This window comes from Rana temporaria, chromosome 13, assembly GCF_905171775.1.
Source record: "Rana temporaria chromosome 13, aRanTem1.1, whole genome shotgun sequence".
NCBI classification, from domain to species: domain Eukaryota; kingdom Metazoa; phylum Chordata; class Amphibia; order Anura; family Ranidae; genus Rana; species Rana temporaria.
This window is the reverse complement of record NC_053501.1, coordinates 103,462,513-103,479,141: the sequence shown is the minus strand read 5'-3', so window position 1 is coordinate 103,479,141 and position 16,629 is coordinate 103,462,513. Positions and strand designations below refer to the sequence as shown.

The following is a 16,629-nucleotide window of genomic DNA, read 5'->3' as shown; positions in this document are numbered from 1 at the left end:
GGAGAGACAGAGCCGAGGAGTCAGGAAGACGGTGTGTTATCAGTACAGATAAGCACATTAATGATATAACACATACATGGGGAAAATTATTGTTCTAATACAGAGGGGATGAGAGAATTTGATGTTACGTATGAGAGCAGCAAGAGCAAGGGGGGGCGTGTGCCGACACGAGCAGTCAGAGAGGGGAGGGGGGAGAGGATGAAGGAGGACACAGGAGACAGAGCAGGGCTGCGGATGACGGAGGCATGTTTGGTGACAACAGTGTCAGGGCTCAGCAGCCCTGATATATTGTGGTCAGCATTCAAGGGGAGGGCATAGCCAGGCAGTCGCCATTCCACCATTGGCACCTTTCCACGAGCGGACGCAATTTTGAAGCGTGACCATGTTGGGTGTCAATTTACTTGGCGCAACATTATCTTTCACAATATAAAACAATTGGGCTAACTTTACTGTTGTCTTATTTTTAATTAAAAAATGTATTTTTTCCCAAAAAAAGTGTGCTTGTAAGATCGCTGCGCAAATACAGTGTGGCAGAAAGTATTGCAACGACCACCATTTTATTCTCTAGGGTGTTAGAATAAAAAAAATATATATATAATGTTTGGGGGTTCTAAGTAAAGGGAAGGAGATGGACAGGCAGTTAAAACAGGCAGGGATAGCTCCATTAGCATTGCTCGTTGTCTTGTCATACCAACTGGTATAATCATACCTTGCTTTTATAGGGCAAGGTCCATTATGTGACTGTGACCCTTCAGATTAGCAACACAAAGAGATCTCTGTGCTTCTGTTACCAGGCTTTCTTTGGCCGTTATACCAACCAGGAGAAAATTAGAAACTAGAAAACATGTTAAAGGAGCTCCACCTGCTGACTGAATACCAGAATGTACAATATTCATATGCAATTTATAGTTGCTTGAATTCCTAAAAAAATTAATAAAAAATAAATAAAACAGATTCTAATCATACTAAATAGAAGACTAAAACTGGAGAGTGCAAAATCTGGGAAGCTCTGCATCAGCTGTGCCAATCAGCTACCAACTTCAGCTGGTTCAATTAAGCTTTGACAAAAAAAATAAAAACCTGGAGGCCAATTGGCGTCTATGCAGAGCTGCACCAGATTTTGCAATCTCCAGTTTTATTAAATCAACCCCAATAAATGTACAAAACCTCTAGGCATCTCTAAATGGCGGACCGCGGTCCACACCTGGACCAAGTGACGGTTCTGCCCGGACCACCACAGCCATGCCATTTAGTAGCCTGTGTGTCCTCCTCCATCTCCTGCCACTGTTGTCATCTTCACAGCTGGGCAGAGGGGGAGTGGGGGGTGCGATAGGTCCGGATGGAGGGTGGGAACTGCCCCAATTTTCAAGTCAACAAGTGTTCAGATGCGGGGCAATCGTAGAAACCAATTACCCAATTGTTAACAGAAGTTGGGACGCTTTCACCCTCCATGCAGACCTGATCGATATTCCTATCGCATACGTTCCTGGTAGATATGGCTCATAAAAATGGTGTGCGCTGCAGCGATTACCAGTTGGGTCCTGGAAACAAACAAGCGTACATATTCGCCAGCACACCAAGGATCGACAAATTTCGTCCAGAAAGTTTAAATGAAAAGAGATCACAAAGGTGCAACGTTTCAGAGCCACGCAGGACCCCTTCGTCAGGCATGCGATGACATGAAGGGGTCCTGCGTGGCTCCGAAACGTTGCACCTTTGTGATGTGATCTCTTTTCATTAAGAATTTCTGGACGAAATTTGTCCATCCTTGGTGTGCTGGCGATTATGTACGCTCCATGCTGGCCTATCGCACTTTTTTTCCGGCTTTGCTATGAAAGATAGGACTGGCTGGGGAGATGAGCAAACAGATATAAAGGAGCTGTGCTGTTAAGGCTAACTGATATGCAACAAAGGGTGGGCTGCTATATAAAGGGGAGGGGGGATGACTTTGATGTAAAGGGGTGGCAATGGCATGTAAGAGTGCCGTCACATAAAGGAGGGTGCAATACTGTAAAGGGGGGACTTTGATGTGAAGAGGGGCGTTGAGATGTAAAGATCAGAGACTGCAATGTAAAGGGGGACTGTGATGCAAACAGGAAAGTAATGTAAAGGGGGGGGCTATGATGTAAATCAGGGTTGTCAAACTCAATTTCATCGTGGGCCGCATCAGCATTATGATGGCCCTCAAAAGGGCCGGTTGTATCTGTAAGATTAGATGTCCAGCGCATCCCCTCCCCTTACATTAGATATCAAGAGCCACCCCACCATCAGAAGTTGAGTCCCCCACTCTCCCTTACATCACAGTATGCTGCTGCTGGGAAGAAGGTAGATGTATTGCTTAAAAGCAGAAAGTAAGGGTCTTGAGGAGGACCAGAGAAGGGCTAGAGCTCTCCTGCAGCTGCAGGACAGGTGCGAGGGCCGGATTCGGCCTGCGGGCCTTGTGTTTGACACCTATGATGTAAATGGTGCGATGTAAAATCTTACACTTGGATTGTGCTCTGTTGTAAATAGGGGGGACCGAAATGCAAAGTGGATGTGCTGTGATGTAAAAAGTGGGGGGGGGGGGACTGTGTAATAGCAAAAAACATGCAATTAGGACCTCTACTGGAAAGTACATTTTACTGACCGGACCTCTGAATTTGAATTCAATATCCCTGCTCTATAAGATTCCCTTTAATAAATATGCCTCTGCAGGAACAGCACTGCATCTGTACAGTCAGACATCCGTTCACCCAACATTGTGATTGGTAGGTGGAAATGGGCGTGACGCTTTTTACGGGGGAAAATTGGAAACCCCTTTAAGAGAAACCATATTGCATTTTCCATATACATATTACATATTTGGAGTTATTAGCTCGGTGCTGTTGCAAGATGGGGAGGCAAAGTGCACCACACAGAGAGCATTTAAAGCCCAACACCCGGGCAAAAAAAAAAAAAAAGTTTTTCCATTCAGTAGGGCTGTGCCTGCACTGCATGGATCAACTGCTCATTTTGTTCAAGGGAGATAAGAAAGATGTATACTTACCCGATCCTCCACTCCCTCGGTAAATGGCGCTCTGCCATGTTCCAGTGGTGGACTGTTCCTGACATCCTCACGTCCACAGCAGGTTATGCGCTTGATGACGTCAGGAAGAGTCCACCACACAACACTGACAGACCACAGCCGGGGGGGTTGTGTTCAGGAGCCACAGGGACCAGTGGCCTAGTGCAGAAAGAATCAGAGGATTAGGCAAGTACCGTATATAACTTGAGTATAAGCCGACCCGAATATAAGCAGAGGCACCTAATTTTACCACAAAAAAAAATGGGAAAACGTATTGACTCGAGTATAAGCCTAGGGTGTCCATCTGCATGTATTAAACTGTGTCCATGTGCATGCCTCACTGTGCCCATGCCTAGACTGACGTTTAACATGGGAGTCTATGGAAGGGGTGCCTGGCTTTGAAAAATCGATGCTCCCCAGCCAACAAACTTTGCACACTTGTAGAGGAGAAATGGGGCTACATGCGTGCCAAGTTCCGGGTCATGGGGACCTACGACCGGCCGGTACAGAGTCCCCAAAGTCACCAGAGAAATGACCGTTTAACATGGGAGTCTATGGAAGGGGTGCCCGGCTTTGAAAAAAAAAAAAAAAAAATCGGTGCTCCCCGGCCAACAAACTTTGCACACTTGTAGAGGAACAGTGGGGCTACATGTGTGCCAAGTTTGGGGTCCAGGGGCCGGTACCAGGTCCCCAAAATCCAGGAGTATATCCGCAAAAAGGTGACTCGAGTATAAGCCGAGGGGGGCATTTTCAGCACAAAAAAAAATGTGCTGAAAAACTCGGCTTATACTCGAGTATATATGGGATATCTCTGTTCTGAAACTCCCTAGACAAAAACGAGCAGTTGACCACAACCCCACTGAATGGGGAAAAAATTATAATTTTTGCCCAGAGTTGGGCTTTAACCACTTAAGGACCGGACCAATATGCTGCTACATGACCCAAGGGGTTTTTACAATTCGGCACTGCGTCGCTTTAACTGACAATTGCGCGGTCGTGCGACGTGGCTCCCAAACAAAATTGGCGTCCTTTTTTCCCCACAAATAGAGCTTTATTTTGGTGGTATTTGATCACCTCTGCGGTTTTTATTTTTTGCGCTATAAACAAAAATAGAGCGTAAATTTTGAAAAAAATTCAATATTGTTTACTTTTTGCTATAATATCCCCCAAAAACATATATAAAAATAGTTTTTTTCCTCAGTTTAGGCCGATACGTATTCTTCTACCTATTTTTGGTAAAAAAAAAAATCGCAATAATCGTTTATCGATTGGTTTGCGCAAAATTTATAGTGTTTACAAAATAGGGGATAGTTTTATTGCATTTTTATTATTTTTTTTTTTTACTACTAATGGCAGAGATCAGCAATTTTTTTCGTGACTGCGACATTATGGCGGACACTTCGGACAATTTTGACACATTTTTGGGACCATTGTCATTTTCACAGCAAAAAATGCATTTAAATTGCATTGTTTATTGTGAAAATGACAGTTGCAGTTTGGGAGTTAACCACAGGGGGCGCTGTAGGATTTAGTGTAGGGGGGTGTGGCTGTAGGTCTGACGTCATCGATCGAGTCTCCCTATAAAAGGGATCACTCGATCGATGCAGCGCCATAGTGAAGCACGGGGAAGCCGTGTTTACATACGGCTCTCCCCGTTCTTCAGCTCCGGGGAGCGATCGCGACGGAGCGGCTATAAACGAATAGCCGCGCCGTCGTCCCGGATCGCTCCCCGAGGGAATCCGACCGCCGCATGTAGCGCGGGGGGGGGGGTCCCGATCGGACCCCCGACCCGCGGAAAGGCAGGGACGTACAGGTATGCCAATGTGCCTGTACGTGCCATTCTGCCGACGTATATCTACATGCGGCGGTCGGGAAGTGGTTAAACTGAAGGCCAATTTTCAGTGTTTTAAAAAGTACTGCGGCCCCTTCACTGCACTGCACATGTTATTATAAAAGGCGAGCTTAGCATTTAAAGTGTTACTAAACCCAGGAGCCTGCAGTCGCTATATCAGGTCTCCCACAGAACATGGAAATGCAATTATTTTAGTAAATATAAATTGCTAAATACCTTTTCTCATCAGCAGCATATAGCAGTCTTGTGACTTCTATTAGGGCTGCAGGACCCCTGACCCTCTGTCTGGACAGTGCCGATTGGCCCTGTGCTGATCACATGCACTCCCCCAAAAAAAAAAAAAAAAAAAAAAAACTTTCTAGCAATACACAGCAAACTGAGCATGTGCAGCCTGCCCCCAAGGCTCTGTTCTTTTAGCAGATAGATTGGGGACTGTGGAAGAAGGGGAGGATCAGAGAAGACCGGATCAAACAGCCTTTTTACAAAACCACAGCCGATTAACCCCTTAGGGACCACAGTGAGTATAACAAGCATGCTTTATTACATATACAGACTGATTTTACTGTTGTGGGTCTAGTAACACTTTAAGATAAGCGAGCAATGCCTGTTGCCACATTTCTATCATGCAGGTTCCCTTTACTCACAGGCAAAACCCACATTATACTTTTATGCCCCTGTGTGGCCACCCATGAAACAAGCATCAGGAAAGACGCGGCATTTGGAAACCAGCTATGGGGCCAAACCATTGTAAAACATTCACATGGAATTATCTGGTAATGTTGGAGACATTTCATCACTCATCCCAGTGTCTTCCTCAGAACTGATCAGCCCAATGCGTCGCCGAACTGGAACAAGTTGTCGGTATGGGACCAGTGGTAATTTTATTTTGGGGGGGCAAACAGTATCACCCGTAAACCCGTTGGTCGGTCGGCGGGTGTGTCTGGTGCTCTAACCCATATCCATTACGCTCTTCACCGGCGGCTTCCCTTGCTCACCAGCGACAGCTTTCCCTTCCTCTGCTCTCCTCGGGCATCGGCAGCTTTCATTAACTCCCTGCTTCTCGGCCAATCGGAAGTCTTCTCGGCCAATCGGAAGTCTTCTCGGCCATTCGGAAAACGGGTCTTAGACCTGCTTTTGATTGGCCAGATTGAGAAATGGTGTTACAACAGCAAACATTAATTTGCTGTTGTAACACCTAAGTGACCACAGTGACCGCCGCACGGCTATTTACGCTGACAACATGGCAAGGGCAGGCAGATTGGCGCACAGGTACGTCCCTTTAAATTTGTCGTCCGCCGCGAGTGCGGCCGCTGGTCCCGGGAACTTGATGTTCCCGAGAGCCCTGTGATTGCGGTCGGCAGAACAGGGGATAGCCTTTGTAAACAAGGCATTCACCTATTCTGCCTAGTGACACTGTCACTGATGACCGTTCCCCCGTGATCAGGAACGGTCATCAGTGACGCGTCACCTAACAGTAAGAATCATTTCCTAGGGAACACTTAACCCCTGCAGTGCCACCTAGTGGTAAACCCCCTTCACTGCCAGAGTCATTTTTACAGTAATCAGTGCATTTTTTCAGAACTGATCGCTGTAAAAATGACAATGGTCCCAAAATGATGTCAAAAGTTTCAGATTTTTCATGCTATAATGTCGCAGTCACGATAAAAATCGCAGATCGCCGTCATAACTAGTAACAAAAAAAAAAATTATGAAAAGGTCATAAAACGGTCCCCTATTTTGTGGAAGCTATAACTTTTGCGCAAAGCAATTAATAAACGCTTATTGCAATTTTTTTTTAACCAAAAATATGTAGAAGAATACGTATCGGCCTACAGTGTGGAAAAAAAATTATGTTTTTTTTAAATATATTTTTGGGGGATATTTATTATAGAAAAAAAGTAAAATTTACGCTCTATTTTTGTTTATGGCGCAAAAAATTAAAACCGCAGAGGTGATCAAATACCACCAAAAGAAAGCTCTATTTGTGGGAGAAAAAAACCCACAAATTTTGTTTGGAAGCCACGTCGCACGGCCGCGCAATTGTCAGTTAAAGCGACGCAGTGCCGAATCGCAAAAAGTGGCCTGGTCTTTGACCAGCAATATGGTCCGGGGGTTAAGTGGTTAAAAAACACTTACAAGATAGAAGATGAAAAGGAGCATGTAGTAAGTGTATCCACCTACATGCTCCTTTTCATCTTCTATCTTGTGTTCTTTAATCCTCTTGGGGATATAAAAAAAGGTTTTATTTCTGCACTTAGCAGCGCCTTTGTTTTTTCGATTGGTTACTATGTACAGCTGCATCAGATTCTGTGTGCACCAGTTTTAGTAAAAGTTTTAGTAAATCTTTTTTGTTGTGTTGGCACTTCCGGGTGCCATTATTTCCGCAGCTCTGGTTCATCTTTTCTACACCTTACTTATGAACTTATCAAGTAATTACTTTTACTAGGAACTTTGTTATCCCTGTTTTAGCGCCTGTGTATTTGTTGAGTTTTTAGTAAATCTCCCTCATTGTAACACACAGAAAAACGCATAAAAAAAAAAAAAAAAACTTACATTAGCGTAGAATTCATCGTTCTCCGCAGACAGGACGACCTCCTTCAGATCCTTACTGATCCCTGGTACACGTGACAGGTCTATGCGATTGTTATTGATGCCCAGCAATTCATGGACCATGGCTTGGTACGTCCACTGTAATCATAAGAGTCCTCATTAAGATAAAGGGCAAAGTTCAGATTTCACACACAATTAGTAACAAGATTACTATTAATAGACTGGAAATAGGTCTGCACACCACGTTTCTTAGTACACTTTTTTTTTTATCCCCTGGATGTGTATTTGGCGCTGGCTTCATACACGGTCGGTTGTTTGCTATACAGATGCAAGTATCTACTTTTTTGAGAACAAAGTTAAAACTTGTTTATACGAATTATTGTGTCCTTATATCAATTTTGCTGCTTTATTGTAGCGATGTCTCCTGATGAAGTAGATTGTGATCGAAGAAACGTGTCAATCGCTATGGTCATCTCTCTGTTACAATCGGCTACGGTAGAACGAAAAGGGTAAAAAGGAGTTTTTGGCCTCCTTCACACGGGAAATTACCTGCATATACTGGATTCCTATTCAACACATGGTGGTAGGGGAATTGGCTTCTGTTTGGCCCTACCATGTGAATGTATATATGTGACAGAAGTACCTTAGACTGTAAGCATTCTGAGAGCCGAGATTGATGTTAATGTACATGTAAAGCATTGCATAAATTGTAGGCAATATTTAAAGTAGTTGTAAAGGCTGAAACCTTCTGTGTGCTGCTACCCCCACCCTAAGGCCCCTTTCACACTGGGCGCGGGAGGTGCGGTGGCGGTATAGCGGTGTGATTTTTAGCGCCGCTATACCGTCGTATTTACCGTACCATTCGGCCACTAGCGGTTTGCGGGCGGTATAGCCACACTGTCCCATTGATTTCAATGGGAAGGTGCAATAAAGGAGCACACACCGCTCCTTTACCGCTCCAAAGATGCTGCTTGCAGGAGATTTTTTTTCCTCCCGCCAGCGCATCGTCTCAGAGTGAAAGCCCTCCTGCCCCAGCTTTCACACTGAGAATGCTGGGGCAGGATTGTTGAAATACGTCTCAGTGTGAAAGGGGCCTAATACTCACCTGAACTCCCCCTCGATCCAGCGATGTGCACAAGAGCCTTGGCTGTCCCAGGACTCCCTCTCAATGGCTGAGACAGCAGCAGGAGCCATTAGTTCCCACTGCTGTCAATCACAGCCAGTGAGCCAATGAGAAGAGAACAGGGGCGGGGTAAATCCGAAGGCCTATGTCTCTTACGGGCGCATTGAGCAGGGCTCGGGCAGCGGCTGACTATTGGGGGGGCACTGATCAAGGGGGGGGGGGGGGAACCTTAACCGCTTGCTGACCGCTGCACGACTATGTATGTCGGCAGAATGGCACGGCTGCACAAAGGGACGTACTTGTCCATCCCCTCTAAATTGCGGCATAGTGGGCGCACATGTGCTCCATGAGCACGTTCATGGACTTGATGTCCGCCGGGTGTCTGCGATCGTGTCAAGGAGCGGCAGAACGGGGGGGTGCAGATGTAAACAAGGCATTTCCCTGTTCTGCCTAGTGACAGGACACTGATCTTCTGCTCCCTGTCATCTGGAGCAGCGATCTCTGTCATATCACTGGTAGCCCAGCACCCCCACAGTTAGAATCACTCCCTAGGATACACTTAACCCCTTCATCGCCCCCTAGTGTTTAACCCCTTCCCTGCCAGTGTCATTTACACAGTAATCAGTACATTTTTATAGCACTGATCGCTGTATAAATTACAAATTATGTAAAATGTCAAAAAAGAGCGTCAAAAGTGTCCGATGTGTCCGCCATAATGTCGCAGTCCCGATAAAAATCTCAGATCGTCGCCATTACTAGCAAAAATAAATAAATATCATTAAAAAAAATGCCATAAATCTAACCCCTATTTTGTAGACGCCATAACTCAAACCAATCAATATACGCTTATTGCGTTTTTTTTTTACCAAAAATATGAAGAAGAAGATGATCGGTCTAAACTGAGGAAAAAAAACATATTATATATATATATATATATATATATATATATATATATATATATAATATCAAAAAGTAAAAAGAAAGCTCCATTTGTGGGGAAACAAGGACGTCAATTTCTTTTGGGTGCCACGTCGCGCACTTGTCAGTAAGGCTGCATTCACACCTGAACGCGGCGTATGTTACCGCGATTTGCCGCGACAAATTGCGGCGTTTGAGCTTCAGGCTTGTTTTGAGCTTCAGGCGTACGGCGTTTCGGTGTTCGGCGTGGAGATGTGAACCATCTCCATAGCCGACAATGTTAAATCACCCCTCCAGCGTATTGCAGGCTGCAATAGCGTTGCGCTACAGGCGACAATACGCCTAGGTGTGAATGGAGCCTTAAAGAGCAACAAAGTGCCGAATCGCAAAAAGTGCTCTGGTCAGGAAGGGGGTAAATTCTTCCGGGGCTGAAGTGGTTAAAAGTACAAAAAAACAAACATTGTATGGAAATAAAGTTCATTGGAAAACTGATAAAAGGATTCATGCCCACCTGGTTAAGCAGGGGTGAGATGGCATCATCGGTACGATCCAGGATGAGGAGCAAGGGCGGCACTTCAGTACGACGGAAGTCAAACAGCTCATACTCCTTTGTAATGACTTGCTGGAAAATAAAAGATCACAGTGACAGGATCAGTGCATTGTACAAACATTTTACAGTACTTTCCTAGTCTTGGATAGAGAGGGAAAGGGTGAGAACCTGTCAAGTGTTCTCTGCCGCCTGTGTCACCATGATGGGGAAGATTCCCCTTCTCTATTAGTCCCACTGATCATTGGACAGAACAAAGAAAATTTGTAGAGAGCACTACTATGGCCACATCCGTATAGAAGTTTGGTATAAATAATAAAAAAGTAGACATGTGCAATTTGTTTAGTTTCTAATTCGTTTAACGAATTTTGAGAAATTTGTTAATTACAAATGTTCATATTTTCAAATTTTCGTATAAAAAAAAAAAAAAAAAAAAAATTAAAATTTCCAAATTTGAATAATCTAAAATTCGAAAATAGGAAATTTCCGAATTCAGAATTTCTAGAATTTCCGAAAATTCGTTCTTTTTTCGTTTCATTCGTTCTTTTGCTTTTTTTGGAAATTCAAAAAATGTGGGTTTTATTCGTTTTATTTGTTTTTCTTGCTTTTTCGGAAATTCGGAATTCTGAATCTTAGAATTTCAGAAAAAAAGCAAAAAAGAAAAACGAAAAAAATAAAATAAATCAAATTTTTCGAACTTCCAAAAAAACGAATGAAACAAAAACGAAAATAAACACATTTTTTGCCAGTGCACATGCCTAGCCCACCTTAAGAGCCCATTCACACCTAGGCGTTTTGTCGCCTGTAGTGTGACGCCCGTTGCCGCCCCGACACGCCAGAGGGATGATGTAACATTGCCCTCTATGGAGATGGTTCACATCTCCACGCCGAACGCCTGCCGCCTGAAAAAAAGTCCCGGACCTTTTTTTCCAGGCGTCTTTCGGCGTTCGGCATAGGAGATGTGAACCATCTCCATAGAGGGGGTGAAAGCTGCATTAAATCGCGGCGCGAATCGCGGTACAAAACGCCGCTATTTGTCACCGCGATTTAGTACGCCGAGGTGTGAATGCAGCCTAAGCGTGAGTCTCTTTTCTTAGGGGAGTAGACTGGATGATCTTGCTAGCCACGATGGCTTCAAGGGTCTAGACCAGTGATGGTAAACCTTGGCACCCCAGATGTTTTGGAACTACATTTCCCATGATGCTCATGCACTCCGCAGTGTGGTGTAGCACCATGGGAAATGTAGTTCCAACACATCTGGAGTGCCAAGGTTCGCCGTCACTTGTCTAGACCCTATTGGACTGTACATCTGTCCTCTGCTTGATTGCAGTGTGGCTTTCTTGTCTCAGTGGAAATATACATGGAAATGACCCAAAGGCGATAGATTCAACTCTAACGAAGCATATACAGTACTGACTTCCGTACTGGCTCGCCGCAAGTTGTATCACCACCACCTCTCATCCATTCTCCCCATTGTTTCCTATCTATATATATATATATATATATATATTTTTTTTTCCGTATAATTTTCCAAAACAAGTTACTGGCTCCTTTGAATATCCAGAGATTTTGATATACCAATGGATGCGATCTTTTGAAACTCTATGGGTAAGATTATCCCATAAAGAACTTAGTCCGCAAGACAGTGAGACCTGTTTTTCCTTTCCAACAATCCCTGAATGTGTCCTGACGAAGCTAGAGTGCGAAACGCGTTGACACACAGGGGCTCATTCCTCATGGTGTATTAGATAGATAGATAGATAGATAGATAGATATATATCTATATACACACGCTTTTTAATTCTTTCAAATGCCTTTTTTGCTATAAATAAATATTGTAAATACATTTTGTATACTCTCCACTGATCATTCCCCTTGGGCCCCTTTCACACGATGTCAGTTTTGTCGGCAGACCTGAAAGGCCGCTCCATGCGGACATGTCATCGGACATGTCTCCGCTGACATCCGACCCGCCAAAATCAGACGAATGGCGATACGTCCCCATCCGTCCATGGCGCATCAGATCGGTTGAGATTTGATGAAAACGAACATGCTGTCCGTTTATCAGATCTCTCTATAGGCGACAGCGGCGCTGCACAAGCCCCTCCCCGCTCAGTGAGCAGAGGGGGACTTGTCATCCGCCGGCTCAGCGGAGATCAGCAGAGAGAACTCCCGCTGAGCCGGCGGACTCCGTAGTCCGACCCGTGGGCAACACCAGAACAAAAAGGTGAGAGGTGATTTTTCAACAGGGACACTTGTTTAGCGGGAATATTCCTGTCCAGGACACCACATGAAGCGACAGGGAAATCTCCCCAAATGGGACACAGACTGCAAATATTCCTGACTGTATCCAAAACTTTAAAACGAAAACAAAGAAAAAAAAAGAAGAACAGAAGGTGCTAGTAATACACTAACAGGGGTCTCAAAACTGGCGGCGCTCCAACTGTTGCTAAACTACAAGAGGCATTGCAAGGCTGACAGTTACAAGCATGACTCCCACAGGCAGAGGCATGATGGGAATTGTAGATTTGCAACAGTTGGTGGGCCACCCAGTTTGAGACCCCTGAAGAACCACCACTGTATACCCACCTTTACACCCTCGGCCAGCCTTTTAGCCATGTCTGAGGAGAGTTGGTACCGGATCATGGGGCATTTTTTCAGGGAGAGGAGCAGGGCGGTAAGGCCTTGTGTTGCTCTGGACAGTTGGAACGGATCCCAATTCCGACCCTAAAATACAAGAACAAGCATTAGTGATGGGGTCCATGTTTTTTTTCGGTAGTTCCCGGGTTGCCCTCCTCCTGCCCCCTTGTGACTGCACTCAGGCATGGCAACTGGCCACTCAGGCACCCAACGCTGCATTGCAGGAGGTCAAATATATGCACAAGGGTGCATAATACTAAAGATCTCGGGGGAAGTCACACCAGGAAAATGCATAGATACAGCTGACTGTTACTTCTGCGTGAGGGTCAGTTTTCAAGATCCTCTAGCGGGCTAAAGACTTAGGGCCAGATTCACGTAGGAGAGCGCATCTTTGTGCGGGCGTAACGTATCCTATTTACGTTACGCCTCCGCAACTTTGACAGGCAAGTGCAGTATTCACAAAGCAAAGTTGCGGCGGCGTAGCGTAAATAGGCCGGCGTAAGCCGGCCCAATTCAAATGTGGAAGATGTGGGCGTGTTATGTAAATTTATTGTGACCCCACGTAAATTACGCTTTTTACGAACGGCGCATGCGCCGTCCGGGAAAGTATCCCAGTGCGCATGCTCCAAATTAACCCACAAAAAGCCAATGCTTTCGATGTGAACGTAAATGACGCCCAGCCCTATTCGCGAACGACTTACGCAAACGACGTAAAACGTGAAAAATTTTACGCTGTTCCGACGTCCATACCTAACATTGGTACGCCTCATAGAGCAGGGGTACCTTTACTCTGGAAAAAGCCTAAGCCTAATGTAAACGGTGTATCTGTACTGCGTCGGCCGGGCGTACGTTCGTGAATTGGCGTATCTAGCTGATTTACATATTCTAGGCGTAAATCAGCGTACACGCCCCTAGCGGCCAGCGTAAATATGCAGTTAAGATACGACGGCGTAGGAGACTTACACTGGTCGTATCTTAGAGAAATTTTGGCGTATCTGATTCTTTGAATCAGGCGCCAAGATACGGCGGCTCAGACTCAGATACGGCGGCTCAGACTCAGATACGGCGGCTCAGACTCAGATACGGCGGCTCAGACTCAGATACGGCGGCTCAGACTCAGATACGGCGGCTCAGACTCAGATACGGCGGCTCAGACTCAGATACGGCGGCTCAGACTCAGATACGGCGGCTCAGACTCAGATACGGCGGCTCAGACTCAGATACGGCGGCTCAGACTCAGATACGGCGGCTCAGACTCAGATACGGCGGCTCAGACTCAGATACGGCGGCTCAGACTCAGATACGGCGGCTCAGACTCAGATACGGCGGCTCAGACTCAGATACGGCGGCTCAGACTCAGATACGGCGGCTCAGACTCAGATACGGCGGCTCAGACTCAGATACGGCGGCTCAGACTCAGATACGGCGGCTCAGACTCAGATACGGCGGCTCAGACTCAGATACGGCGGCTCAGACTCAGATACGGCGGCTCAGACTCAGATACGGCGGCGTATCTGGAGATACGGCGGCGTATCTGGAGATACGGCGGCGTATCTGGAGATACGGCGGCGTATCTGGAGATACGGCGGCGTATCTGGAGATACGGCGGCGTATCTGGAGATACGGCGGCGTATCTGGAGATACGGCGGCGTATCTGGAGATACGGCGGCGTATCTGGAGATACGGCGGCGTATCTGGAGATACGGCGGCGTATCTGGAGATACGGCGGCGTATCTCCTACGTGAATCCGGGCCTTGAAAAAAAATAAAGGAATAAGCCATGGAGACGCCAGTGGGGCAGCTTACTTGCAATACCCATTAACCAAATACTTGGTAAACCATCCATTGAGATTTGCATGCTGAGCAAAGTCTGGCGTCCCCTCTTAGCTTTAAAAAACAGACAGAAAAGTTGTTGTGATTAACAGCTATTGGGATCAGATATTGTTTGATAGATATGACTGTGGCTTATTAACTCCTGGTAACGCTCCTCCTGAAGAAGCTTTTGGCGAAACATGTAGAGGAAAAAACAGTAGCTTTTTTTCTCTTTTTAATGTAATATTGTAATTATAATAAAATGTACAATAGCATCATTCTTTTTTTGATCCCAGGCTGGTTTAATGATGCTCTTGCATGTTTGTGATGCTCTGGGATTACAGGAAAGGGGTTGAATGATGCTGTCAATAAATATGATTTTTAATGTGTGTGTGTATGTATGTATGTATGTATGTATGTATGTATGTATGTGTATATATATATCACACACACTTCTCCAACCAGAACATACATCATGGGGTTTGTATGGTGCTAAAACAAATTCCTTAAGTTTTCTTTGTTTTTTTCTATTCCATATACATTAAAAAAAAATTAAAAATATGTGTTCTTACCTGGTAACACCCCACAATGTTTAATGAGAACACATGGGGGTTCACAGCTATGTAATCTCCATAAAACTCCTAAAAAAAAATAAAAAAAAATGTATTATGTAAAATGGTCATTATAAGTACAACTACATAGGAGCTGTGTTCCCCGCCGCGCCACGTCATATATAGCCCCTCCCCCTTGTCCGGGCACATTGATAGACAGATCACCCATCCAATCCTGGAATGGGTGATCTGTCTATCAAACTGCCCGGACAAGGGGGAGGGGCTATATATATGACGTGGCGCGGCGGGGAACACACAGCTATTCAAATGAAAGCTGTAATGTTCCCTGTGCTGATCAACTAGGCGGCGGCGTGGGGTGGCCTGGTTTTCTCTTTGAGGACTGCTCGGCTCCGCTCTCCGCCCCCTCTCCACCTGCTCTCCGCCCGCTCTCCACAAAAAAAAAAAAAAGTATCGGGTCTGGCATCGGGAGCATTTGCGGGAGTACAAGTACTCGCGCAAATGCTCAGTATCGGTCCCGATACTAGTATCGGTATCGGGACAACCCTAATTAGTAATGTAAAATATATACCATATACACATACATACATACCTACCATAGTTTGTATAGATGCTAGAACGTTCACACAAAATCAATCAATACATAACTAAAAATTGAGGATGTGGCGGAGACACCTCCGTGTCAGTACCAGCAGACTACCACGCATCGCTGAAGTGTTTCCTTGTGTTCCTTATTTGGACTATATGTTATACAAGGAATGGGATGCACCGCAAAAAGTTTGTCAAAAAACTTTGCAACCCGTTACCCCCTTGAGGGGGGCTTTAAAAAAATAAATAAAAAAGTAGGTCTCTCCTCCGCCAGTGGACCCCCCTGTGTCCAGACTGCGCAAGGCCACCACATTGCCTGTGGAAGGGGCTCCTGCATTTCAGGATCCCGCTGATAGGAGAGTGGAGGCCGTGGCCCGCTCCCTATTCACGGTGGTGGGTTCGACGGTGAGGCCGGCTCTGGCCGGGGCCCTGGCAGGCCCCGACTAAAAGGGCGAAGCTCCTGCTGCAGGAGCTGGAAGAAGGACCTCTAAGGTGGCCTTGGTGATGGCCGTTAAGGGTGAACGGTCCTTTTGGGTCTTCCCTGACTGGCATCATTGAGGATGCCACAGGTGGTAAGCGCATGCTGTTCCCACGGTTTGGGAAGGGCTAGGGACCTCCTCCTGTGCAAGGACCCTCCTTGCCTACCTCCGAGCGTTTTTTCGCTCGCCCTGTGCGGTGGGGGTAGGTCTACATGGTGCTTGAATCCCCGCTGCGGGGTAGCAGCGCACCGGATACCGCATGCCTAACAAGTCTGCGGACATACCTGCTTCCGCCTGAAGGTCTGCTCCCGCCCGTGTCTCGGGTGGGAGACTGGCTTCGCATTGCGAAGTGTTTTCCTTGGGGTACAAGATTGAGTTTCTCTCTTGTCTGCCAAACAGGTTTTTTCCCTCCGGCTTCTGGCCTCCTCCGGTTCGCCGGTTGACTCCGTCAGGGGCTGTCCAGGATCTTCTGGTCAGGGGAGTGATTGTGCCAGTTCCCTCGTTGGAAC

The 16,629-nt window shown here is 45.9% G+C and overlaps 1 protein-coding gene across 2 annotated transcripts in view; it reads right to left on the bottom strand.

The window, feature by feature from the left end:
* The window catches only part of VPS45 (vacuolar protein sorting 45 homolog), an 85,973-nt gene that overhangs the window by 53,143 nt on the left and 16,201 nt on the right, over positions 1-16,629 (bottom strand). For both annotated transcript variants that reach the window (XR_005744830.1, XM_040333747.1), the window contains exons 5-8: positions 15,057-15,125; positions 12,623-12,760; positions 9,998-10,108; positions 7,449-7,583 (exon numbers count right to left, since the gene is read on the bottom strand). Coding sequence is in view for 1 of the 2 variants with exons in the window: in XM_040333747.1 (XP_040189681.1) it covers positions 7,449-7,583; positions 9,998-10,108; positions 12,623-12,760; positions 15,057-15,125 (453 nt within the window). In the remaining variant the exon portion in view is untranslated. The remainder of the gene's footprint in view (positions 1-7,448; positions 7,584-9,997; positions 10,109-12,622; positions 12,761-15,056; positions 15,126-16,629) is intronic.